This window comes from Vulpes lagopus, chromosome 3 (genome assembly GCF_018345385.1).
Source record: "Vulpes lagopus strain Blue_001 chromosome 3, ASM1834538v1, whole genome shotgun sequence".
NCBI lineage: Eukaryota > Metazoa > Chordata > Mammalia > Carnivora > Canidae > Vulpes > Vulpes lagopus.
The window spans coordinates 86,216,669-86,243,158 of NC_054826.1; the positions used below are offsets into that span (position 1 = coordinate 86,216,669).

Genomic DNA, 26,490 nt, shown 5'->3' on the forward strand with positions numbered 1-26,490 from the left:
TGTTTTGTTTTGTTTATTTGTTTGGTTCTTCATTCTTTTCCCAGAAATATGAGCAAGAACTTTTCAAACTGGCACTGCCTTGCCTGAGTGCAGTTGCGGGAGCTTTGCCTCCAGACTACATGGAGTCAAATTATGTCAGTATGATGGAAAAACAGTCATCAATGGATTCTGAAGGGAACTTTAACCCACAACCTGTTGATACCTCAAAGTATGGACTCTTTCTATTGCAGCAGATTTTTATTGTAAATGATGTGTGAAGTCTGAAATTGAATAAGGTACTAAAGTGAACTTTCTCTAATCCATGCCCCCTTTGAATTGGTATCCTTTTGATAGGGGTCCCTTTACTTGACGAAATGATAGTAGTACTAATGATGATACAATTATCAGAAGTAGATAAGATGTATCTTCTAGGATACTCAACATAACCCAGATTCTCTGTACGTAACCACATAATATTTACAATAATGAGAATCAAGAAAATATATCAGCTATATTTTTAGTTGAAAATCTACCCTACATATTTATTAATAATTGCAACAATGTCTGTGTATCATCTTTGACTGAGAGTGATACCAGCGTGCAGGGCAAAGCTGTTCCTGTGATCCTCCGGGAGGCAGTCCACCATCACTACATCTCAGCAAAGCCTAGGGGTAGTGACTGATGTTCAGCATCATAAAGCATAACACAAGATGCCAGGGAATATCAAGTGAGAATATTTGTGGAAACTTTAGCATGCAGTTAGAATGCAGTGTGACCACCTCAGCCACAGATAAAATGTTACTTAACATTATAAAACTTCTTACTCGTACTTACTTGTGGAAATTGTTTTACAAGTGGGATGTCTCAGAACTTCAGGTGTTTAGGAGTCTCAGCATTTTTGTTGTTGCTTTCTTTGAGTAGGACCATGGTTTCCCATTTGGGAGGAAAGCTGACTCTTCATGCTACATTCCCTTATTGGTTCCATGGGGACTTCACAAGATCAGTAGTTAGCAGGGTAGTTGCTTGGTAGCTACCATGCACAGCATCTGAATTTGCTTGGGAGTTCAACTTTTAGGCTTGTGGGTGGCCCCTCAGCTGGTTTAACTTCCATAACAGATCAAAATTTCAACCCAAGTGCTATGCCATTAGTTTGATAATGCCTTAAATTTGCATGTTTGGTATTTGATGACAGTCCTGTGAGAAAAGACTCTACCCCCCAGTATTTGGCTTATGTGATTGCTCCTTTGTATCTCTTCCAATGTAAGTAAATCAAAATATCACATGTTCAGTTCCTACATGGGTAAGTTTGTGGTTTGCTAACATACAATATAATCTAGGATTTTCAAATAACATCAGAACATATCATGGTCTTGGTGTTTATTAATTAAATCTAATTAATTAACAATTTTGGGGCATGTATATTCATTTACCTAGGCTTGCCTCTTTGGGGAATTCTTACCAGATTAGGTTTCCTAGTGATATCAATCACTTCTACATCTTTGTGATTTTTACATATTGTTTTTTAAGTATGTTTGTGTCCTGTAGTTCAATCACTGATTGATAACATTGTTGAAAAAGGAAAGTAAACCATCTCATTATGCTAGGTTTTATTTAGAATTCACTTCTCAATGTTAATTGTGTTTAATAAGTTATATGCATGAATGAATGGAATTATATGTATGTATTTAATTTTCCACTCATCGATGTATTTACCATTCCCAAGTCCCATATTTACCATTAGATTTGGTCATTACTTGCATACACTCAAAATCTGTTCAAGAGATCAGATATTAATGAAATATGAAAGGAATCAAAAATAAATATTATCAAGATCACAAGGCATGAGTAGATTACTTTTCATTATGGCCCATATTAATAACAGAATGTTATACGTGGATTGTGAAATTTAAAATCACTAACACATCACTAGTCATATGACATTAATTTAAAATTTTAGTACATTTTAAAAAAATGTAACCAGATTTCAGCCATCTACCCACTTATAGTTGTTGCAGATGAGACTTAAGTCAAAAAGGGAGAATTACTTCAAAGAATGATTATGGAAGAGAAGTATGTCTTTAAGTTCATTGAGTCTAACTGTATCTTAATTCAGGCCTAACCTTTTTTTTTTTTTATTATTGTCCTCATCTTTGAATATATTTTAATTTTTAAATTCATATTATATATAAAGTATGAATTAATATAATATGAGAAGATAGAACATTAATGGCTTGACTTTTATATTGCTCCTATGCTGTGGAAAAGTAATACCTTATTAAGATAACTTTTTAACAGTTATGCATCAAGTGGGATTTAAGCAATCATAATCTGTGAGAAAATTATTGGTATGATTTCTTATAAGTCCTATAAAAACCAAGCTTTTTTTCTTTATTTTTCTCATAGTATAACAATTCCTGAGAAGTTGGAATACTTCATTAACAAATATGCGGAACATTCTCATGACAAATGGTCAATGGACAAGGTAAAAGTCAGAGTATCACATTCTAATTCTGTACTGAGTGTACCTGATGATTGGTCACTGCTCAAATATATCTGACCATGACGGTTTTCTACTTTAAAGTGAAAGCTGTGTCTAGATTAGGAAAGAACATTTAATTACGATTTGCCGATGTAGTATTTAGTTAGCTGTGCCATTAACACATGTGTAATACACATGGAAATAGGGATATTTGTCATAAGGGGGTACCTGGGTGGCTCGATTGAGGGTCCAAATCTTGTTTTCAGCTCAGGTCACAATCTCAGGGTCTTGGGATGGAGCTGTCAGTCTGGCTCTGTGCTTAGTGAGAGGAGTCTGCTTAAGGATTCTCTCCCTCTGCTCCTCCCTCCACTTGCGCACTTACACTCTCTCTCAAATAAATAAAATCTTAAAAAAAAGAATATTTGTTCATAAGAACCACAGTTTTAGGAACAAAAATTCTATTAAATTATAAATATAGTTTTTAAACACATATTGTTTGTGAGAATACAAAGTAATAATCACCAGGGGCTGTAGGGAAAAAAAGGTGATTCTGGGTCAGAATTTTTTTCTTTTAAGGATTTTATGTATTTATTTCAGAGAGAGAGCACACAAGCATGAGCAGGAAGGGGGATGGGGGAAAGAGAGAGATAGACTTTCCGCTGAGCAGGGAGCCCAATGTGAGGCTTGACCCCAGGATCTTGGGATCATGACCTGAGCTGAAGACAGACACTTAACTGACTGAGCCACCCAGGTGCCCTGGGTCAGAAATCTTTTAAAGAAAGTTTGACTTTATATATAATTTTATATTAGATAAAACCATGAAAATTGTTAATTGGAATTTAGTGATTGTTTACATCTTCCATTCTTCTGTTGTATGTCTTACTAAGTAGATCTGTAGGTCACTAAAAATAAATCACGTGGCAAGATGACCTGTTTGTATTGTCAAAAAAAACATGCAAGGAAATGAGCTAAGTAACACATGTCCTACATACCATGAAATTCCCTAAATGAAAGCTTGTGGCTCAGCATAATGTTGAGCCTGGTTAAACTGAGAGATGATGGCTGTGAAGATTTGTCAGAGAAATTGAGCTGAGGGCACAGGAATCTATGATAAGCACGTGCTGTTGCTGAAGTGAAAGTCAAACATCACAGGTTCTGAGGTGTTCAAGATTGTAGAGCAGTTCCGTATCATCCTGTTAGACTTACTATTCAATTTCAGTTCTTGCCTTAGCCAATCAATTTTTCTCTTAAGAAACCTTTTTGGTTTGATAAATATGTGGCTCTTTGTTCAGTAATTTACTTCCAAGGTGTGTTTGTTTTATATAAAGTTTCTCAGGTACTAAGCCAGTGGTGATAGAGAGGAAATGTCCGAGAAGGCTGTCCTGAGCCATTGCAATCCGGTTACTCAAATTCCATAGGCAAACACGAGAGGAGATAGGGAAGTGGTGATGAGTATAGAGTATGTACGTGGGCAAAATAATGTGTGTCAAACATGTTAAGAGATCACTGAATACTGGGGTGGACAAAACAGGGAGCATTATTCACAGAAACTTCCACATAAAGCAGAATAATCCAGTTTTCCTGTTTGAAAAGAACATTTATGGGCAGCCCAGGTAGCTCAGCAGTTTAACGCTTCCTTCAGTCCAGGGTCTGATCCTGGAGATCAGAGTCCAATGTCAGGCTCCCTGCATGGAGCCTGCTTCTCCTTCTGCCTGTGTCTCTGCCCCTCTCCCTCTCTCTCTCTCTCTCTCACACAAATAAATAAATAAAATCTTTTAAAAAAGAGCATTTAGAAAAACATTTAAAAATAATTAAAAAAAAGCATCTCATATAAAGGGTCCCAAGATGTGCTAGAATGAGTATCATGGGGGCCATGCCTCCTGTGGACTGCTCCTGGGGAGAGTACTTATTATGACACGGTCAAGACATGGATCTGTTTAAGGAAGACTAGGTGTGTTTAATCTTTGGATAAAAAGAATTGCTCTCGGTGATTACTCAAAATAATATTAGTTAGAATGGAAATAATTATATTGACTTATGTTGGGTGGAATTCAAACCTTAATCGTGTCTCGGTTTATTGTAGATTGATTGTACCAAATAGACTTACACACATGCGTACCTACACTCTCAACAATCAATACATGTAAAATAATTTTGATGATTTTTTTTAAGTTGGCAAATGGATGGATTTATGGAGAAATATATTCAGACTCATCTAAAGTTCAGCCATTAATGAAGCCATATAAACTATTATCTGAAAAGGTGAGGTTTCTTTTTTTTCCCATTGGTTATATAATTTTAATGTATTTTGGGGTTTTCTTGATTATATAATTTCTTATTAAAATGTCTTCTTTATACGTGTATGCTTTTTTTAAAAAAAAAATTTACTTAAAGGTCCCATTTTTTATCTTTTGTCTTTTTTTCTCTATTCCCATTTTCTAACAGTATTAATTGGTTATTCTCTCCTTAATATTTTTCCATCCCTTACTGATTTTTATTCCTCCCCAATATATATATAAGGACTTTAGAAAATGTTCTTATCATGCTTATGAGTTTCTTGATGAGGGATAATGAAGTAATATTTAAAATTATTATTTACAAATATTCATGTTTTTTACTCTGGGGGAAATCAGTATCTTGACAAATGAAGTGAAAAGCACTTTTTTTGGCTTAGTGCTCATGGAGGAAGAATTATTCTTTTTTATTTATTTTATTTATCCTCTAAAATTTTTTTTAGGAAGAATTATCCTTGTCTGTCTATTCAGAGGGTAGAAAGACCTTCACACACATCATACAATGTGGCACTGTTTCTCCTTTTTATTTTCTATCTAAAGTATCAGAAACTAGGAAACTCAAGAAAGTTAACCTCCTTGCAGTAGTGAGCTGAGATCCTTCTTAACAGCATTAGTCAAACTAGATCTCAGCTCACACTCTGCTTTTCAGAAATTTTACTTTACTTTTGTCATTTTTAAATAAACAATGCTAATATTTTTTTCTTTAAATGAAGGCAGCCTATTTCAGATTTTTAATTTTCATTCAGCTTCATAATACACACCCCCCTTTCTTCCTCTTTATTTTTGTTGCTAGGAAAAAGAAATTTATCGCTGGCCAATCAAAGAGTCTCTAAAAACCATGCTTGCGTGGGGTTGGAGAATTGAGAGAACACGGGAAGGAGACAGCATGGCCCTCTATAACCGGACTCGTCGCATTTCTCAGACAAGCCAGGTAAGAAGCACACTGGTGAATCCACAGCTTGTTCTTTTATTTAAGTAGCAGGTTCTCCAAAACAAATAATTTGAAAATTCTGAAGAATAGTGTAATGTTCAGGAGAAGAAAAACCATGTTCCTTTTTCTTTAAGTGAGGTTAAGTCTGAGTTAAAATTGTAGTTCATATATCAGGTAGTGCTTTTCCTGGTTAGTATACAAAGGAGTGCCCAATGGTGAGGTCTTGAAGTTTAATTAATGAAGCATTACCTACAATTAGATTGTCTAAAAGACTTTCTACTCCTTTCCAGTAAGCGCTTGAGCTTGGTTCTTAGGGAGCAATAGGGTGATCAGACAGTAGTAATCCTGATCTAGAACCCACATGAATGGTCCATACAAGTGAGCTTGAGCACCTGTCTGCTTGCAAAGGGAATATATGCAACCAGATAGCCAGAGCAGGAATTCAGGGCGTGCCTTGCTAGTGGGTCATGTCAAGCAAGCTGGGTCAGCCTAGCAAGGTGCTGGCTTTGGGGACTTCTCTGTTCAATGTGGCATATGAGGCATTGTCTCGGCCTGAAGAATCTAGAGTTCAAGGTGGGAAGTAAATTCCAGCTATTACCCATGGCCCTTTCCTCTCTGGAGGAGATGGAGCCAAACCAATCACTTCCCCTTTCCAGATTGCTAGGGCCCTTGTATTCAGTTCATGCAAAATATTATGTGTATTATGGCCATTTAAAAAACAAAGAAAAGAAAGGTATACAAAGCCTGTGTTTCCCATGTATCGTATTTGAAATAGATTAAGTCCTAATTCAGGTATGTTTTACATTAAATTCTCTTAAGAAACCATCATGTGGATGGAAGCTATGAAAGCATATATTACCTTTTTATCACATATGTAGATATTTTTCATTAGATTACATTTTGTTTTAATCTGTTTCAACAGATACTGAACACAAGCTCTCTACTAGACAGTAGGAATACAAAGATGATAAGATTCAGTTCTAGTTCTGAAGATCCAGTTTGGTGTTGGAGACAGGCACGCGAGACCTCCTTCACCCTAGAGTTAGTAAGAATTAGACCAGTGGTGTGTACAAGGTGCTACAGAGGGCACGGGATGCAATAATTCTTTTTTTTCCTGTAAATTGGATAGAAGATTTTAAAAAATTACCATCCAATGGAGGTGATATAAGCTGTGTCAGGAAAAGTATGGAGGATTCTCCCACTGCTCTTAAGAGCAAAGTTGTGTTCCTCAATTTAAAATTGTATGTCTTTTATTTCTTTCCTCTCTTCCTTACTCCCTGCTTAGCTCTTAATATGGCTCCCACTGTGCTCTACACTCTCAATACATTCTGTAAACTGATACGCATAGAACCATCTCATAGGTCTAACTGATCTTTAGAGGAACACGTGTGATGTATAATGTACATTGTGAAATCTTCTATGTGATTTCAATGTGCTACAGGCACAGTGGGTAGATGAAAAAGGAAGGTTCTGGAGGTAGACCACCACTCTCTAGAAGTGTGCCATTAGGCATGTTACTTGATCTGTGTGCCTCAGTAAATGTTAACTCTTTTTTTTTTTAAAGTAAATGTTAACACTTATTGTTACTCTTATTATTTAAATATGTTCGATACCAGAGAGCATTTCATGGTAAATGTGATTGAATCTGTACTGCTTTGATCTCTAATAGTGAAGAAAGAATATTTCTCTCAGTATCAGAAATACAGAGCTAAATCCAACCAATGCCACAAATATATTTATAGTCCTTATCACTACTTTCACTCAAATGTTTAAGCATAAACCAACGTTACTCAAAGTGTTAAAATATATTACTTCTTAATTACAAATCTTCACTTTTATTATCTTTTTCAGATATAATCTTGCCAGACTTTTTAATGTCTTATCTTCTCCCCGTTACTGATTTCCCATGTGATTATAAAGATATTTTCTATTATGTAAGAAACTCTTTTGAATAAATTCAGGAACATTTTTTTAATCATCAGTTTATAGTAAGGAATATAAATGCGTGGACTGGGGACACTTGTTGACATGATGTTGGAGCCTAATATTCTCCGCTTCCTTTCACATGGAGCTCAGCTCTCCCTATGCCAGGCAGAAGTGGCCTGTATTTAACTCAAGGAGATCTGCACAGTCTGGGTGGGTTGAAATCCTGGCCTCAACACTGAGTAGCTACATGAGCTCAGCAAACTGGGCTCTCTGCTGGGAAGCTAGGAAGAGAGTGGCAGTGGGGTTGGGGGTGGGGTGGGGAGGGCAGGTCTCAGGAGCCAAATCACAGAGAACATTGGGGGCTATTTTAAGAAATTCAGTAAGTTCTTTGGATTCACGCAGAATTACTTTTAAAACTTGATGCTGCCATTTACTATTTACCCAATATACTATATGACTTTCAAAATCGTTCTTTTGAAACTTTTTTTCTCATTTTAAAATGATGAAAAGTAACATCTACTGTTAGTTGTTCTAGAGAACAAATAAGATAATCTCTATGTCTTGTACATAACCATGTACATTGTGGTGGTTCTTATTGCTAATAAGACTAGAGTTTATTAATTAATGTCTGAGCCCCTAGTTGAGAAATGGTACATGTTTCAGTTCACTTGAAATGATCAAAGCCCTGGCCCATTTTCTGATTTCTGTGAAGGAGAGAAACAGGTAATGAAAAATATAAGTGGAGTTCCTGACCAAACAGATACCAACTTCATATTCTTTAAACCAGCCTCAGTAACTTAACTGAAAGCTAAAAGGATTTAAATTTCAGTTATATAAGGAATATGGTCTCCAGGGATATTAAATAATGAGAATTCTACTTTAGGAACAAATAAAATTATTGATATCAGCTCTATTTTACTCATTTGTTCAATTTACAGAGAGTCTAATGCTGGTTTTTCTCAGTTTTAAGACATACATTTGCCATTGTGATCTGTGAGATTAGGAATCATTTTATCATCATGGAGTTGATGAAATATGGCTTATGCTACAGGAATATTAAGATGAGTAAGAGTCAGCCCATGCCCACAGATTTATCCTGTATAGCAGAAAAATTTAGAGAATAACAAACATTTTGGAAATACATTTCTGACAACAGAATGGGGAATGAACTGGAGAAGGGGGAGATTGAAGACAGAGAGGCAAATTCCTTGGGAGGATACTGTAGACATCCCAGGAAATAAAACAGAAGTATTAACTATTTGAATTAGAGCAAAGATAGTGGAAATGGAGAGGATTGGATATATCCCAGCGATATTTTTGAAGGAGAAAAGACAGAATTTTGATTGTGAATGAGAAAAAGTAATCAAAGGTGATAAGCATGGATACGGGCTGGACTGCCAGGTCGGTGGTTATGTTACATAAGTTAGGGAGCATAGCAGTGCTTGGAGATGGCAAGGACAGAACAATAATTTGATTATAGATGTTGTGTTAGGCAGAATATGGCTCCCAAAGATGATCCCAAGTTGCTTGAATCTGTGAAAATATTGCTTTACTTGGGCTTTGCCAGTGTGTCAAGGGTAAAGATCTTGAGATGGGGGAGAGATTACCTGGGTGACTCAGTCAGTTGAATATATGGTTGATGATTTTGGCTCAGGTCATGGTCTCAGGGTCATGGGATCGAGCCCCACAGTGGGCTCCACACTCAGCAGGGAGTCTGCTTGAGATTCCATCTCTCCCTCTTCAAAATAAATAAAACAAATCTTTTAAAAGAAGACTTTTAATGGGGAGAAATTATGCTGAATTATCATTGGGTCCAATATAATCTCAAGGATACTTAAGAGCGGGATGACTTCTCTGGCTTTGGGCAAGAGATGTTACTACAGAAGAATGGCCAGAGAGATGTGGTGTTGCTGGCTTTGAAGTTGGAGGAAAGGGAGCGTGAGCCAAGACATCTGAGTAATCCTCAGGGAATTAATAGAAGAGTTGCCAAAGAAGGAATCCGAGGAAGTGAAGTCATGAGAAGCTGAGTGGAGAGACAGGAGGGTGGTTTCCTGGCACTCGTGAAAGGAGGGGCTGGTGAAGTGATTCCTAGAGTCAGATCTAGAAGGATTGGTTTGACAGCAGATGGAAAGAGGCCTTTGACTCTAGCAACTTGGAAACTGATAATATTTGAGAGGGCAGTGATAGTGGATGGGTAGGGAAATAAATACATTCCAACATGTTGAGGGCATAAGAGATGACGTGAGAGGGAAGTGGCCCCAGTCAGATAGATAGCTTGAAGTGCAGTGCTGCCAGCTCAGGGTTTTAGTTCTGTGACCTCTGATAAGTCACTTGTGTTCTTTAAGTCTCAAATTTCCTCTTAGGGAGAATTTATAGGAGAAAAAAATATGATTTTTTTAATACATTCCACTATGAGATGGCACTGAGCAGTGGTGAAAGCTCAGAAGCCAGGATGCAGTCAAAGCTGACCAGTAATTTGAGGATAGCCCATGAGCCCATTACTAAGGATAGCATCACGATAGCCTCTCTTTTGTTCTAAAAGCACAGGCATGAGCTATGGTGTACCTTTTTAAAATTTATTTTTGGCTTATCATTGTCTAACAAGAGAATTACATATGAAACAATAATATAAATATTTTATGAAATATGTCAGGATAGAAATTTAGATTTAAGGCTGGAACTAGAGGTCATTTCTATAAAACATTGTTGCATAATATGCCCTTGAGAGGAATGCATTAATAGCACAAGACAGGGGCGCCTGGGTGGCATAGCTATTTGGGCCTCCAGCTCTTGATTTCGGCTCAGATTATGATCTCAGGGTCCTGGGGAGCCCTGCATTGGGCTCCCTTCTCATCAGAGAGTCTGCTTCTCCCTCTTTCTTTGCCCTTCCCTACCTCACATCTGAAATAAATAAATCTTAAAAAAAAAAAAGCACAGGATAGTATGAGAAATCTTCTTACCATTGATGAAAAGATATGTTTCATTTTTAAAATGCCAAAATTCAGAAATTACCAAAATTCAGCAGTTAAGTCTCCTTGTTATTTGGGATAACTTTGTTAATCGTTGACTAGTATATGATGTACTTCTAAAATTAAAGAGTTGGTTGTATTTCATCTTAACATTTGACCTATTGAGACGTTTGTCAGTATTACCTTCTTTGATTAATTACTGTTCGCATGAGGAAGATTAAGTTTTATTGCAGCCGATTAGAGTCTGTACATATCTGAAGAATACAGTGATCCTTTGGCAAAGGTAATGTTCCAGAATCTTAGATTTATTGCACAATTTGTTGAGTTCTAATCATTAGCTTTTGGAATTGGCAATCCCTGCAATGTTGGGATATATCATTCAGTCATAAATTGAAATTATCAGATACCCAAACGTAATTGCATTTATTAGGTATGTTTGTGAATTAAGTTTGTATAGATACTTGCCAGTTTCATCTGAGGAAACCTTACATGTGGAAGTTTATTTGTCCTGTAATTCTGAAGACTGTCTTGAGTCTCTCTCCATGGGATTTTTTAAGTTAGACTCCATTCTTTTTTCCACGTAAATCATCTAGGTTTCTGTAGATGCTGCCCATGGTTATAGCCCCAGAGCCATTGACATGAGCAATGTCACACTGTCCAGAGACCTGCATGTGAGTATTATTGACTTTTAAAAGTATCCTGCAAATTTCATTTTTAAAAAGCATAATGGGATCCCTGGGTGGCTCAGTGGTTTAGCGCCTGCCTTTAGCCCAGGGCGTGATCCTGGAGTCCTGGGATCGAGTCCCACATCATGCTTCCTGCATGGAACCTACTTCTCCCTCTGCCTGTGTCTTTGCCTCTCTCTCTCTCTATCTATCTCTCATGAATGAATAAATAAAATCTTTAAAAATAAATAAATAAAAATAAAAAGCATAATGTAATACTTTCCTGAATATATTTTTCTGCATGAATTATTTGAATATGGTATTCATAAAGAGGTCTATGGAATTCACAGATTATAGGCCTTAAATTTTTAATTGCTTTTAAAGTTGGCAACATTTTCTAGGATGTTTCTTCTAAATAAGAATTTTCCATAAAGATAATGTGCATTTAAAAAATCTGACTATAATTAAGTAGTTGTGTGTGGGAAGAGAATAAATCAGGAATTAGTAATGCTCTGCTTAAAGGGACCCTCAGTTCTTCATTAAAGAATACATATGTTAAGTCATTTATCCAGTGAAGCAGGTAGCATTTTGCCTGTTCCATCTGTAGTTGCATCTGTTCTCCTCTATTCCTAAGAAACATACTTTGAAATGGCTGATTTGAGTAAAAGAAAATTTGTTGTCTTGTATCAGAAGTTGACAGGTCAATATAATGAACAAACAATATTGACATTTTTTGGTATTATCCCAAGAGGAATAAATATATACAGGCAAACTCTATGTAGTATGTCATGTTAATTATGTTAAATTGTTTGACTTGCCCCTTGTCATTGCTCCTATATGGATGGATGTCTTAAAATGAAATACTGAACTTGAAAACCAAAAGGGCACAGGGAATCCTAGAGGCAATCTTATCAAAAAGCAAAAGGCCATAGAGGGGTACCTGGGGGCTCAGTGGGTTAAGTGTCATTGGTCTTCCCACTCAGCAGGGATTCTGCTTGAAATTCTTTCCCTCTGTTCCTCCCCCTGCACGCATGTATGCTCTCTCTCTCTCCCAAATAAATAAATCTTAAAAAAAAAAAAAAAAGTGAAAGTCTCCAGAAAGGCTAATGTGGCTTGTCCAAGGTCTCTCCCCAAGTTTAGGGCAGACATGGAATCTAGACTGTACGCTAGGTTCTTTATATTCATTGTTTAATAAGGTTTAGAGTGTACTTTAAAGCTTCAGAAATTACAGTAAGAACTTGTAAATAAATAGATTTTTCATTAAAGTTCACAGCTAATTTGAAGTTTCATTATTGAATTAATGAAACCTCTGTCCTTGAACATTACAAATAACAAAAATCATTCCCATCAAATCACCTCTGCTGTTTACTACTGTGTGGTTTCACAGGCTATTGGAATTATCTGGGATTCAGATTCCAACCAAGACAGTTGTGTTTGATTATCATTTAGAGTTATTTTAGCACTGACACACTATGATTTATTAATTTAAAGCATGTTTTGATATTACTTATTAGCAAGCAAAGTCCTCTGTTTCTACTCATTAAATTATAACTTATTTGCTAAATATTTCATTCATTTAAGGCTATGGCAGAAATGATGGCTGAAAACTACCATAACATATGGGCAAAGAAAAAGAAAATGGAACTGGAGTCCAAAGGTAATATTTTCTAAAAAATCTGATTGAAAAACAGTCAGAATTCAACTATATGAATCTCTGATATGGATAAAATCTCTTGTGTGTGCATGCATGTGTTCATGTGCGCATGCTCACACCTCTCTGATTACTTCCTATATAGTCTTCTTTCCCCCAGTGTGAATATAATTGCCTCCAGGTCAGGACTACAACTTTTGTTACTTTTGTAATTTTTACTGTACAGATCTAGGCATCAAGAAACTATTTCTTATTTATCGGCGTACTTAAAAATATATTAGAGATAGTTTTGAAGAGCGAGGATATTTCAGGGTGAAAAATATAGCTGTGATATTGCAGGAGTTACCAGCCACCAACCACTAGGAGATAGAATAGCACAAATTAGAATTAGTCGTGGAAATGAACAGAGAAGATTCCTTACACCAAAATTGCCTATTGCAAAATTTGATTCATACGTAGGCCCAATCTAGAATGATTCCATGAATGTTTGTTAAATGAGCAATCAGGTTTTTGGTTGGCTGTCGGATGGATGGATGGATGGATGGATGGATGGATGTTTAGCTGAGTAATAGAGACATAGAGTTTTGCTTACTGGAATTCTGGAAGCGGCATCATCCAGATGACTAGTAAACAAAATCACTATTTTTTACGTGAGCAGATAACATGAAAAAAAATCTGTTTTTTTTCCAAGTATGTTTCAGTCACTATAGCTTGGTGAGTTTCTGGGCCAGCTGTTCAGTGTTCCACAGTCAGTATTTTCTTTAAAACATGCTGCCTGTAGATGAGATATCCAAACCTCTGCATGCAGCTTGTATTGGTCCAGATTCATACTGCATGGTTGGGAGACAAGCAAGGGTGCAGCAGGTTAAATGGGGGAGGTGGCAATATTAGTCCTCAGAACCTTTAGTCCTTTTTCTTACTCCACATATACTTCCTCTTTTGAAGGAAAAAGTGAGTGGTTCAGGACCAAAATAGCAGACCAGTATGAAAGGTGTTGGAATGAATATACAACAGTGGGTCTTGGCTTTTGGTTGTTGAGACTAAAGAAAGCGAGAAATGAGTCTTGGAAAGAAGAAAAGCAACAGGCCGTCCACAGCTTTAGGAAAGAAACTGCTTGTGTCTTTTCTTAAATTTGTTCTCTCCCTTGGGGACTTTGATACCAACTTGTGTCCTGACAACTTCTGAGATCTGGGTTGGCATGTGGGAGGTGCCTGTGGTGTGTGTGTGTGTGTGTATGTGTGTGTGTATGTGTGTGTGTGTGTGTGTGTGTGAGAGAGAGAGAGAGAGAGAGAGAGAGATTGAGGAAAGAAGGGGAGGAGAGAGCAGTAGGGGAGCATGGGAAGTCAGGAGCAATAAGACAGTAGAAAGAGAAAGTCATTTAAAGCCTGTCACACACCTAGACACTTAAAAGAATCAGTTCAGGGGCTGCACACTTTAGTGTCCACCCTGTCCTGGGCTCTTTATTTTCTCTTCTGTCCTCTCTCTCTCCTTGAGTAACCTATTGGTATCTGACCCCAAAATTATTGTGGTTGCCAAATTAATACAATTTTCTAGGAAGAAAGGACTAAATACAATAGTGTAGTTCAAAATAGGAGATGATTTCAGGATGATTAATTCGATGTTTGATTTACAAAAAATTTTTTTCATAAAACATCCTGTTTTATCTTTGATTACGGGAGAAGTCAAATTTATTCTATACCCTTCTTGCTATACACAGATGTTTGTTTCTATTGTCTTCTGATGATTGCATTATACTTGACACTATTAATATCAAACTATGAAATAACTGAAGTTATTTAAAACGCATAGTGTTTGCTGGCTGGGTAGCTGCGGACTGTCCCTTTGCATTTATGGTAGTATAGTGCCACCTAATGGTGAGAAAGCTCAGCGTGTGATTGCATTTCTGTGGAAGCTCAGGAAGCTCAGCAAACTCCCGGAAAACATGACATCTTTCCCTCTTTGTTTGGTTATTTCAGGCGCAGGGCGGCACATTATGTCTGTGACTTTTTTTAGTGGCTCCTGGCGACATCATATTGGACACTGATCTAATAGACTCTATGTTGTTACCATAATTCAAACCAAGTATTCATTTTTAATTACTTTTTTTCTGGAATGCCCATAGCAGTTTTGTTTCAGGGAATTTCAGCATCCCACTGAACACATATCCCCGTATGTGTTTTATAAACCTTACCTTGGGGGCACACCATGCTGTTCACTCTGATGCTGCTCTTCGGATCTTTACATCTGGAATTACCAGTGCATTTTCTGAAACTTTTATAAGTTCCACAAAAATTTTTACAAACTCTGTAACTTTATACATACATTTTCATTAATTCGGTTTTTTTTAATTTCAGAATTTTTCTAGAATCTTTTTAAATTTCAGAAATTTTCTAGGATTTTTAAATCTAAAAGGATGCTTTTTTTTTGTATTTTTCACTAAAATAGGTAAACTAGAAACCTAGATGCTTGCTAGAAGTTTTAATCAGTCAAGTATGTATGCTACTCGTATTAGATATTTAAGAGAGATTAGCTTTTAGGTTAACCTAAATTTAGGTTTGTGTGGAATATGTGACTATAAAGTACTGTTTGATCTGGGAGGCATACTAAAAATTCCATATTTAAGACCTTTTCTTCTTCTCTCAGTGGTGGAAAATGAAGCTTATCCCTTGAAACATGTCCTATAATTTTGCTAGTTCAAGCTGTGCATGTTTTAGCAAGTATTTTTATGCAGCCTATCTTGAGAGTTTGTTTGAATGAAGAAGAGAAAACATCTTCTCCCTTCTCGTGCAATTGCAGATGTCACTGGCACTTGATATCACAAATGCCTGCATGTCCATATATTAATTGCTTCTTAGAAGGCATATGTACAGTATTTGAAGTTTCCTAAATTAATTGGGACATTAAAGGCACTGGAGAGGCAAGAGCCTTATATGACTCTGTGTAATCAGAAGATGCCAGAAGTTAAGTACGATCGCATTATATGCCACTCTATCACATTTCAGATTATTTTCTAATGACAGTGCTGTGTTCTTGTTTTGGCATGCTCTTAGGAGGTGGAAATCATCCCCTTCTGGTACCTTATGATACGCTGACAGCCAAAGAGAAAGCCAAGGACAGGGAAAAAGCACAGGACATCCTCAAGTTCTTGCAAATCAATGGCTATGCTGTATCCAGGTAAAACCACATCTGCCATTACACATTCCTGTTATAAAGACTGGATGTTGGAATATCCCTGTCAGATTTAATGCTGAAAATGATTCAGTGGTCCCTTTACACCTTAGAGCTACTATTTAGTATGTTCAAAACATACACCTCAGAAACATTAATGTCCTTGGCTGTTTGCTACTACCTGGTTCCTTTCACTGCTTAGGTTAAATCCCATCCATCATTTAGGCAACAGTTTTTGGCAAAAGTGACCCTCTGTTTCGCTAAAGGTGACATTTTTTGCATGATAATAGAATAATTATTCTCTACAGTTTTATATCAGATGCAAAGTATTCCTTCTATACTAAATCTCACTTTTGCCTTTAGCTACAAGGTAATGAGATAACTATCTTTATATATACCATATATACCTTTTAAGCAGAATTGTACCTTCAAATAGTCTTTGTTGGACCTGGTTTCAATATTTCATTTTTGCTGCTCTAGGGGGTTTAAGGACCTGGAATTGGACACACCTTCCATTGAGAAACGATTTGCCTACAGCTTCCTTCAGCAACTCATTCGCTATGTGGATGAAGCCCATCAGTATATCCTGGAGTTTGGTAGGTACCATCATCCTATTACTTAGTCTAGGTTTTGTTATTCTTAATGTTGATAACATCAAGGTATAGCACAGACTGCCAGGCTGGTTTTGGTTTTTTCTCTGGTAGTATAAACACTGCCTCTCCATCCTATTACTTAACAGAGTCTAATGGTCAGTAGGCAGACACATTCTTAGGGATGGGTAAATTTAGAAAATCTAAAAAAATATCGAAGACACCATTCTTTTCTTCTTATAATGTTTATTGGCATTGATTTCTTATTTTGAAAGACACTGGACAGACGTCACACTGGTTAGACACATTGGATAGACACTGTAAAATCTTTCTTTATCTTTCTAATTTAAAATTAATTGCCATGCTCCTAAAAAAATTGAACCTCTGTGGATCCCTAAACTTTCAAGTCAATATGAAGGCCTTGGCTTTAGCCTTTGTAGGGACACATGTTCATACTAGAGTATCTGCGATGTAGAACATTTTATTATCCCCTTAAATAAAATGGAAGACCTCTTCCCAATGTGGCCCAATGCTACTACCTACATGTGAAAAGAATTCTTTCTTTTAAAATCTGAGATTCAGAACAGATTTTCAAGACAGCCTCTTCTTCCATCTTATTTCATGATTGTCCTTGACACTATTGACTTAAAATTTGAGTTGTGAATTAGTGAGCTTCACATCAGATCACTCTCCAGCCACTGGTATTAAGGTAGAAGGATTAAGGATTCAGATAGAATTTGTCCCCTTTGGAAAACAAGTGTGTTATGGTGATTATCTTTTTATTTTTTTTCTTGTTTTTATTTTTTTAGATCTTTATTCTTTCTGCTTTTTACTTGTTCAGGGCCCATAGTCCTAGGTAACTTAGCAGTAAACACATCCTCCACTAGCCTATCCTGACCAAGGGCTCTTTTTGATATTATTTTCTTAGGATTTAGGACTTAGTTTTTGGCACATCAGTTCATAGAATTTCGAGCTCTGGCATTTTCTTGTTTCTGGTCTCCTGTATCCTATATGTGATTAAAGATTTTCCAGTTGAGTATTGTTCTCTTAAAGAACTTCCTTCTCTCTCAATCTGCTCATTATCTGCAGCCAAATGCTATACTTTGGCCCTCTTCTTAACTGTCTTTTTCACAAAAGCCAATCATGCAAACTAATTTAGGATTTGTAATCCCTTTGTAGCTCATACAATGATATTTTTTAAAATATGATTTATGAGTCACCCTGAAAAGTAGCCAGATTAGTCTCACTTAATGAAATATGATCCAAAAAATTAATGAGACCATGTTGAGTTTTTGAAGCTTTCATGCATATAGTTAAATACTGAAATTTCTCAGGCACATTTAAAAGTATATGACATGAAACAGAAACATAGATGACAGAAACACACATTTGAAGGGTAAATGTGCTTGGATTTTATCCACATCATACAGACGTTTCTGAATAAACCAGTGTTTGTGCAGAGGGAAAACCTTGCTGCGAATTCGCCCACTTAGTACATTTCATTCTTTCCACAGGGTACAGAGTCTTATAAACTTAACATGGTCAATGTCACATGTTCCCTTTTCAGATGACTGTAACTGAGAACTCTGTTAGAAGAGCAGAGCTGGGATTGTTTACACTTAGTTTAATTTCCATTTTTTATTGTCACTGCAAATGAAACTTCTGTAATGCCTTCTTTTATCTTTAAATTTACTGCCTTTGCAACACATCTGAGGCTAATGGCCATAGTAAGAATATACATATGCCTTTTTCTGATTTTTGTTTTACATCTAGATCATATTCTCTTCATCAGTATTTTGCACATAAGCATTTTTGTTAAAATGCATAATGTAAAGATGTAGGATATTTCCTATTTAATTCCTTGAAATGTTAGCATATTTAGCTATGTGCAAAACTTGTGTTGACATAGTTTTTATAGTGTATATGAGAAAGTCCCTTAAATGGATCCAGCCATTTTGCGTAATATTCTTGAGGGAGATTTAATGTAAAAGTGATAGAAGACTGAAATCTGTGAGTATAAAAAGGCATAGTTTTCTTTTACTTATTCATAAAAAGAGCATTGCTCCAATATTACAAAATATTATCTAAATTTCCTAAAAAATTATCCCAAACCTATGTGTCAGACTTAATAAGTGATATCTCCTGGGCAGCCTGGGTGGCTCAGCGATTTGGTGCCATCTTCAGCCCAGGGCGTGATGCTGGGCTGGACCCAGGATCAAGTCCCAGTCGTGCTCCCTGCATGGAGCCTGCTTCTCCCTCTCCCTCTGTCTCTGCTTCTCTCTGTGTGTCTCTCATGAATAGATAAATAAAGTCTTTAAAAAGAGAGAGAGATCTCTAATTGCTTTTATCTCTATTTACAAAAGAATTTTTTCAGGAACAAGTTTGATTGTTATAAAATAGTGAAACTCTGCTTTCAAATTTTACTAAAACTTTATATCCAATTTTGATTTTTTCTTTACTCCTCAATGTGTTTCTGCATGTAATCTTGGTTTATTAGAGTTATGGTTACATCTTCTATAAGCATGAAGCCTCCTCTGTATGCATGAAGGAGGTGCAGAAGGCCACTTCTAAGCTAAATGCATTAGGTCAATCAGTTCTTAACCTCAAAAGCATTTTCTAAACCATGGAGAAAATTTGGGTGTCTTTGCTTTGCTTATGAAAATTGTCTTGTGACAGTTTCTTTGTTCCTGAGCAGCATGTTAATTTTCAAATCTGATATTATGGTTGTGATCCTTCCTCACATCCCAAGCTGGCTTCCTGCAGCCTTTTAGTTGGGACATTAATATTGTAACTTTTAATTACTAAGTAACTACTTTATCAGAGGCCAAGGTTGAAATCTCACCAGTTTCGTTTACTGAGTTAGTACTGGCTGCTCTCATACTTTCTTAATGAAAGAAGATGTAGGATTTTTTACTTTATTCTATTCTAGTTTTCCCCCTACAAGATCATAAAGCTAAACCAGCATGTGTCTGCTCTTAACCACATCAATGGGCTATCCTCAATAAATTTTTTATTTTGGTTTGAGTATTTTTTAATCCTTTTTTTAAAAGAAATCCTCAAATGCCTCTTATTTTTTTTTTAAGATTTTATTTATATTTGACAGAGAGAGAGAGAGCACACAAGTAGGGGGAGGGGCAGAGGGAGAGGGAGAAGCAGACTCCTCACTGAGCAGGGAGCCTGATGCAGGACTTGATCCCAGGACCCTGAGATCATGACCAGAGCCAAAGGCAGATGCTTCACTGACTGAGCCACCTAGGTATCTTTTTTAAATCCTTTTTAAAAATTATTATCCTGCTGAATAAAGATAGCGGTGGTATTTTGGACAGCTTTCTGTGTTCAGTTTAACAGTGTGTTCTAAATGTTGCATTTTGGGTGAATGTTTTATAATATTTGAAGTGAAACATGTTCCTAACAACTCTTTGTACCTACAGATGGTGGCGGCAGAAGCAAAGGAGAACATTTCCCTTATGAACAAGAAATCAAGTTCTTTGCTAAAGTACAGTATACGATCCATTTTGTTTTTGCTTCAATTTATTTATTTACAAAATGTAGTCTCTAGGTCTTTGACTCTTTCCAGAGTGTACTGGTCTACAAATGTGAATTCTACAACTAGTAAATATTCTGTGGCACAAAAAGAACTGCATGAATCATGTGAGATTAAATTTGCTGCTAGGACACTTAGTCTTACTTTAACTCACTGTTCTTCCTATAGTAATTCTCAAATCACTTCCATCTATATGGAGTCTAATTAAGTCCCCTTTTGGGGGGCTTTTATCAAATGACATAGAAGAAACATGTCTACTTCTTAATATTTGATTGTTGTTAGGATTTTAAAATTTATGAGCATTTCTTTTATAAAGAGGAAAAGCATTTGTTAATTTATAAATTACAAATTTTAAAAGTTTTACATTATAAGCTTTACTGCATAATCTCTATTGTGGGACCTTTGTCCTACTCAGTTTACAGATGAGAAAACTGAGGATCAAAGAGAATAAATTGTTTATATAGTATAAAGTATACCCATTTTTATTAGTCATTCCATTTATTAAGAATTTATCAATAGTCTGCTCTTTGCCTGGAACATTCATGACTTTCTTTCAGCCAGTAAGGGAAGGAGCCAAAGTGTTGCAGATTCTCCACACTGGGTTCGTTCATCAATATTTAATCATTCATTTACTCAGCATGTGCTGTGTGCCTAGTCTCTGTCAGGTATTAGCCTACATCCCAGGGATTGCTCTCATGGACACAGAATGCCCTTGGGAAGTTTTCCTGTTTATGGTGTATTGGCATTAACCTGAGGACTTAATGATTTCAGTCAATTTACTTTCAGAGTACTTGCATTTGGTGGTTACTATAGATCATTTGCAAAAAGGCACATTACTTCAATTGATTAATATTTGGCTTTTATCATGTTTTCAGAATTGTGCCCTTTACTGTAAGGGAGATTCCTCTTGTCTTTTCTTTCCACTCAGCATAGTGCTCAGAATCTATACCCTACCATCTTAGTTTGTATTGGGCTACATATTGCTAGCTATCTTGTTCTACTGGGTTATAGTCCCTCTAATAGCCAAGTATTACAAAGGCTGTATTCATGGCCTCTAACCGCACATTTGAAATACATTCTCATCTTGCCCTGTCTATATCCTCAGCACCCCTAGTGATTTTATTTGCAGATGCCTCATGTGGTTTAATTTCTTCTGAGTCTTTGACTCATCCATTCACGTATTTGTTGAGTAGCTATTATGTGTCATCACTAAGTTCAGGCAATGTTGCAACTTTCTAGGAAAATCACAAAAAAATTGTATTTTGCTATTATATATAAATATGGTATACAACATCATGGGGGGAAATGTAATCAGACAGACTTGAGTCTAAAAACTGATAGTGCCAGATATTATTACTTTTCTCATTTATTTTTTAACAGATATTTATCTAATGGGTGCCACAAAATCCTAAGTGCTAGTGATCCAGGAGTAAACAAAACAGAGCAAAGAGTAGTCATAGAGGCCAGGAAAGAGCAATAATGGGAAACAAACACAGCATGTCTGTTGTTCTTATATACCTTATAAACTCTTATGGAGAGAGACTAGTTGTTTTGCAAATGATTTTTTGCAAAATCAAGTTGTTGTTTTTTTGTTTTCTCTCTCTCAAGAACAGAGAATATGGGGATTTTATCTAGTTGAGGCAATCAATGAAAGATTATCTGATGGAGTGCCACTGGGCTGAGGTCTGCAGGAGTGGAGTGAATGGGTTATAGGGTAATGGACTTATGGAAGAACATTTCAGACACCGGAATGATTTGTGCAAAGCCTCATGGTGTGAGTGCACAGGGTGAAGAGGAGGAATTCGCCCCAGGCCAGCAGGATTAGCATCTAGGAATGGCAAGTGGGCTTTGAGATAGGCCAGGTAAGAAGTGAGGTAGGTAAGTGGCAATGTGACTTTGAGGAAGTCACTCACTTTCTGCACCTGAGTTTAATACCTAGAAAATAGGGATGATGACACCTACCGCACAGAGTAGTTGTTGGGGAAAATGAAATGATAGGACATCAATTGCAATCTCCACACATAATAGAGACTCAATAAATGGTAGTTGTTGATTATTTCTGAACCTATTGGGCACTGAACTATATTATATGAAAATACTAAGGATATTTCATTTTTGAAAAGAAAGGAAAGTAATTCCACGCTGTTGAAAATGTGGAACATTCCCAGTAACCATGTCATGTCCCACACATGTGCCAATGCGTGGCTATACAGGGACTGGAGATAGGGTGAGCTACCAGAGGACCTGCTGATTGTGGGGAGAACTCGGGCTACTCCAGAGCCTCAGCCCACTGTGTAGATCTCTTCTCTTTTCTTTTCTTTCAGGTGGTTCTTCCTTTAATTGATCAATATTTCAAAAACCATCGCTTATACTTCTTATCTGCAGCAAGCAGACCTCTCTGTTCTGGAGGACATGCATCAAACAAGGAGAAAGAAATGGTGACGAGGTAAACAGCTACACAAAATAAAACAGCCACACAAAATAAAGATTGTTGTTGAGTGAAGTGTATTTGCATTTGAAAAAGAGCTGCTGGGAATCCTAAGGTGGGAACATGCAGGGTGCCCACCCAGGGTCCCTGTCCCCTGGGCCCTTTGGAACTAAACACTGTGAGGATGCTCTCTGCAACTTAATACATGTGTTCTACATGTTGAGTCTTGTCTTTTATTTTGCTGCTAAATATAATGCTGAATAATAGGAATAAGGCACTCAATACAGAGTCCACAAGTAAAAGCATCACTAGATTAGTATTTGTGATGAATATAACTTTCTTTAAATTTCTCTGAATCAAAAAAATAAAAAATAAAAAAAATTTCTCTGAATCTATTATTTTTGTGAAACTGTTGAAAAATAAAGGCATTTTTCTTGAGGGCAAGACCCCATTTACAGAAATTCTGTTTTTCGATGTTTGCTTGAAAATAATGACCCATCTTGGAAGAAAATGACATAAAAATATGTGCTTTCTGAAGATTTCCCCTCACACCACTCAAGCTGGCATCTTAGTTTCTGTTTAAACCCAGTATTCCTTGGGTTTAAACCCAAGTATTCCTTGTAGATTATTAGTGATTCTTCTGGGTATTTCAAGTCTGATTTTTCAAAAATTCTGCCAAAATTTAGGACTCATGAGAATCGATTATTCAGCAGATATATTTCTGTATTATCAAACTGCACAGGAGCCCATACCAAACTTTTAGATTGTGTTTGAAAAAAATTTCTATAAAAGCAAATAACCTTGACAAAGCAGACTTGACTTTAATGATCTGTGATGTCATGTGATATAAGATTGTAACAGGGCTAAAAACGATTCCAAACTTCTTCAAATGATGATCTTCCTGTGAAGTTGGTAACAGCAATTATAAAGAAATAGAGAATCCATCCAGTGGCACACTTTGTTTCCACCAGCTTTGTTACCAGAAAAAAAAAAAAAAAAGGAGTGAGAGGCTACTTTCCAAGATATGAGTCCCCTCTCCCTATCTCTTTGGCATGGTCTTTTTACCTCTTTCCCCAGGAGAGAGAGGCCCATCCCCCCTCATTTCACAGACCCATCATCCCCAGTGGACTGGGATGTCTCAGCAGCTAGAAAATGCTAAGGCAACAAGTTACCGTTAAACACCTTGCACCCAAGGCTAGTGCAAGGTCTCCGAGCCCTCCCTGGGTCAGAGTGGCCTTTTGTAAGAGCAGCTTTGTTCACAGAATTGCTGTTGATTTAGATGTCATTCGGTTACATAAATTAAGAAACAATGTACTCAGAGGATATAGGAAAAAAATACAGATAAAATTATGCACATTCTGCTCTTTCCCTTCTCCCATATCATGTTTTGTCTCTATTATGTTTTCATTCTTAGAACTGTTCCCTGAGGACAGAAGTAACTAATTTTCCTTTGCCCAATTTTCCCTCATAGAATAAATCAGAAGAGCATTGCTGTTCTGTGCTAGCTTCAGTTGATGTGGTTTGGGGGCCCTTCTTTATCAACACTGCACCAAAATATTTTCCATAATTTCATCTTATTTTTTCTTCACCTCCTGGAAAAGAGGGTTGGCAAATTTTACTTTTCCCATTACGACTTCCAAAAGAGAAATTAATATCATCTAAAATTCCAACATAAGATTTGAGGCACACAATTATAGAAGTAGTTTAATTTCATTACCTGTGCATCCAAACATAGGTAGAATTTAACCTCAGAAAAATTCTGGGATGAAAAAATAATTAAGGTAATGATAAAGAAATTATGGCACACGAAAAATGATATCCAGTCATTAAAATTCTGGTGTAATAACTTAGGACAATGATTATTTAAAAAGTAAAATACATATTTAAATAGTATGATTCAGATTTTTTAAAAACCTGAATTTGTATGTGTAGAAAAATACTGATAGGGAAGAAACTTGATTTTAATAGTTTTTTTCTTTGGGTAATATGGTAGATCTTTCTTCTTACTACTTTTATATTTTTAAAGTTTTTAAAATGAAAAATCTTTTATAAGCATAAAAATGTATTTCAAAACCACTGGATTCACCATCACAGTAACAAAAACCAACTAAAAATTTCGTTTGATATGTTTAAATGAAATCACTGAAATTTATAAATGTGTGATTTCTTACCGCTTCAGTTAAATATTATGTCAGTGAATAAAATGGGCAAAAAAAAAATTAAGAACAGGATAAAATACAACAAAAAAATGCTGGCCCTGCTACTGTGAATAAGCAGTCATGTCTTCATATACATGTTGGACACTGAAGTGATAATATTAATTTGTATTTAACAATTGTGTGTAGCAGTAGTTGTGTAGGTCAGAGTTAACATGCACACTTAAGGACGAGTTGTTTCCATTAGATGTTTAGATACTTCTTGGCACTAGAAATCATGTATTGAGCTTTTTCTATACTATCGCATCTGTGAAAAAGAATAAGGGTGGCTTCTGCACTCTGGGAGTCTACTTGGCAGTACCTAAGTATGTGAGTATAAATATAATTCTGCTAGGAGAAAGCCATGCAGTGCTGTGGGATTCAAAGTAAAGTGAGACCACATTGGATGAGTATGGATGAGCTAAAGATATAGGAAAGCCATGATCATTCAAAATTGATCTTAAAAACATGTAGGTCGTAGATTAAGAAGGGAGACTATTTGCCTGTAGATAACAACATAAAGAGCGTAGAACATAGTAATTTAGGGGAAATGTGGGTTATGTAGATTGATTGTGGAATACTATAATTGACATTAACTGTCAGAATAAGGCATCTTCCTTTTTTCTTTTCAATTTTCTTAATTAATCTTTTTTACTTAATTCATTAGCCCTATGAAACCACTGGGATATAGGGCAGTCAGGCAGCAAAGGTGAGATTGAGAAGAGTCAGCTTGCTAGGAGGCCATGACAGTAAAGCAGGCTGCTGTGACAGACATGCTTCCTCAAATAGGTGGTTCTACCCACTGATTCATTCAACACATATTCCTGAATGCCTACCATGTGCAAAATGCCATCCTAAGTTTGAGACTAAACACATACACACACACACACACACACACACACAAAACAATGCAGTTCGTTCCTAACTTGAGTGCGCTTAAAAGTGCAGCTGGGTACCTATGTACATGCAGAGCTAACCACTTAGTAAATTGTGATGAGTACTGGAAATGAAGCATGGACAAGAGAAAATCACAGGACATGGCACTGAGCCACAGAGCATGTAGAAAAAAGGAGGTCAGCCTGGTGCTGGGTTTTGATGCTGAGTGATTATAACAATATTGGTGGCAACAGCAAAAAAAGAAATAACAGAAGAACTAGTTTTGAGAAAAAGAGGTTAAATTTGGTTAAGGAATTATTGGAAGTAGAAGTAATAGCAGGTCTTTCAGCTGGAAATGTCCAGCAGAAAGTTGGAAATGAGTGGTGTTGGTGGAGGGACCAGAGCAAGAAATGACATATTGGGAGATTGTCTGGATCCATGTTCTGCTCAGAGTTCTGAAAGCAGATGAAAGGGGAGTGGAGAGGGATCCCTGGGTGGCGCAGCGGTTTGGCGCCTGCCCTTGGCCCAGGGCGCGATCCTGGAGACCCGGGATCGAATCCCACGTCGGGCTCCCGGTGCATGGAGCCTGCTTCTCCCTCTGCCTGTGTCTCCGCCTCTCTCTCTCTCTCTCTCTGTATGACTATCATAAAAAAAATAATAAAATAAAGTACTACTATCCATGCCCCTCCTAGATAATCAAATTTAATTGATCCAGGGTGGGCCTGGTAATAAGTAGTTTAAAAAAAAAAAAAAAAAAGAAAGGGGAGTGGAGAGAGGAGCAAATGGTTCTGAATA

The 26,490-nt window shown here is 36.6% G+C and overlaps 1 protein-coding gene across 7 annotated transcripts in view; it reads left to right on the forward strand.

The window, feature by feature from the left end:
• Nucleotides 1-26,490, forward strand: part of RYR2 (ryanodine receptor 2) — a 726,974-nt gene that overhangs the window by 562,272 nt on the left and 138,212 nt on the right. For all 7 annotated transcript variants that reach the window (XM_041747478.1, XM_041747480.1, XM_041747481.1 and 4 more), the window contains 10 exons: nt 45-208; nt 2,383-2,461; nt 4,631-4,720; nt 5,546-5,683; nt 11,172-11,249; nt 12,825-12,900; nt 15,945-16,068; nt 16,543-16,658; nt 20,084-20,148; nt 22,521-22,642. In XM_041747478.1, coding sequence (XP_041603412.1) covers nt 45-208; nt 2,383-2,461; nt 4,631-4,720; nt 5,546-5,683; nt 11,172-11,249; nt 12,825-12,900; nt 15,945-16,068; nt 16,543-16,658; nt 20,084-20,148; nt 22,521-22,642 — 1,052 coding nt within the window. The remainder of the gene's footprint in view (nt 1-44; nt 209-2,382; nt 2,462-4,630; nt 4,721-5,545; nt 5,684-11,171; nt 11,250-12,824; nt 12,901-15,944; nt 16,069-16,542; nt 16,659-20,083; nt 20,149-22,520; nt 22,643-26,490) is intronic.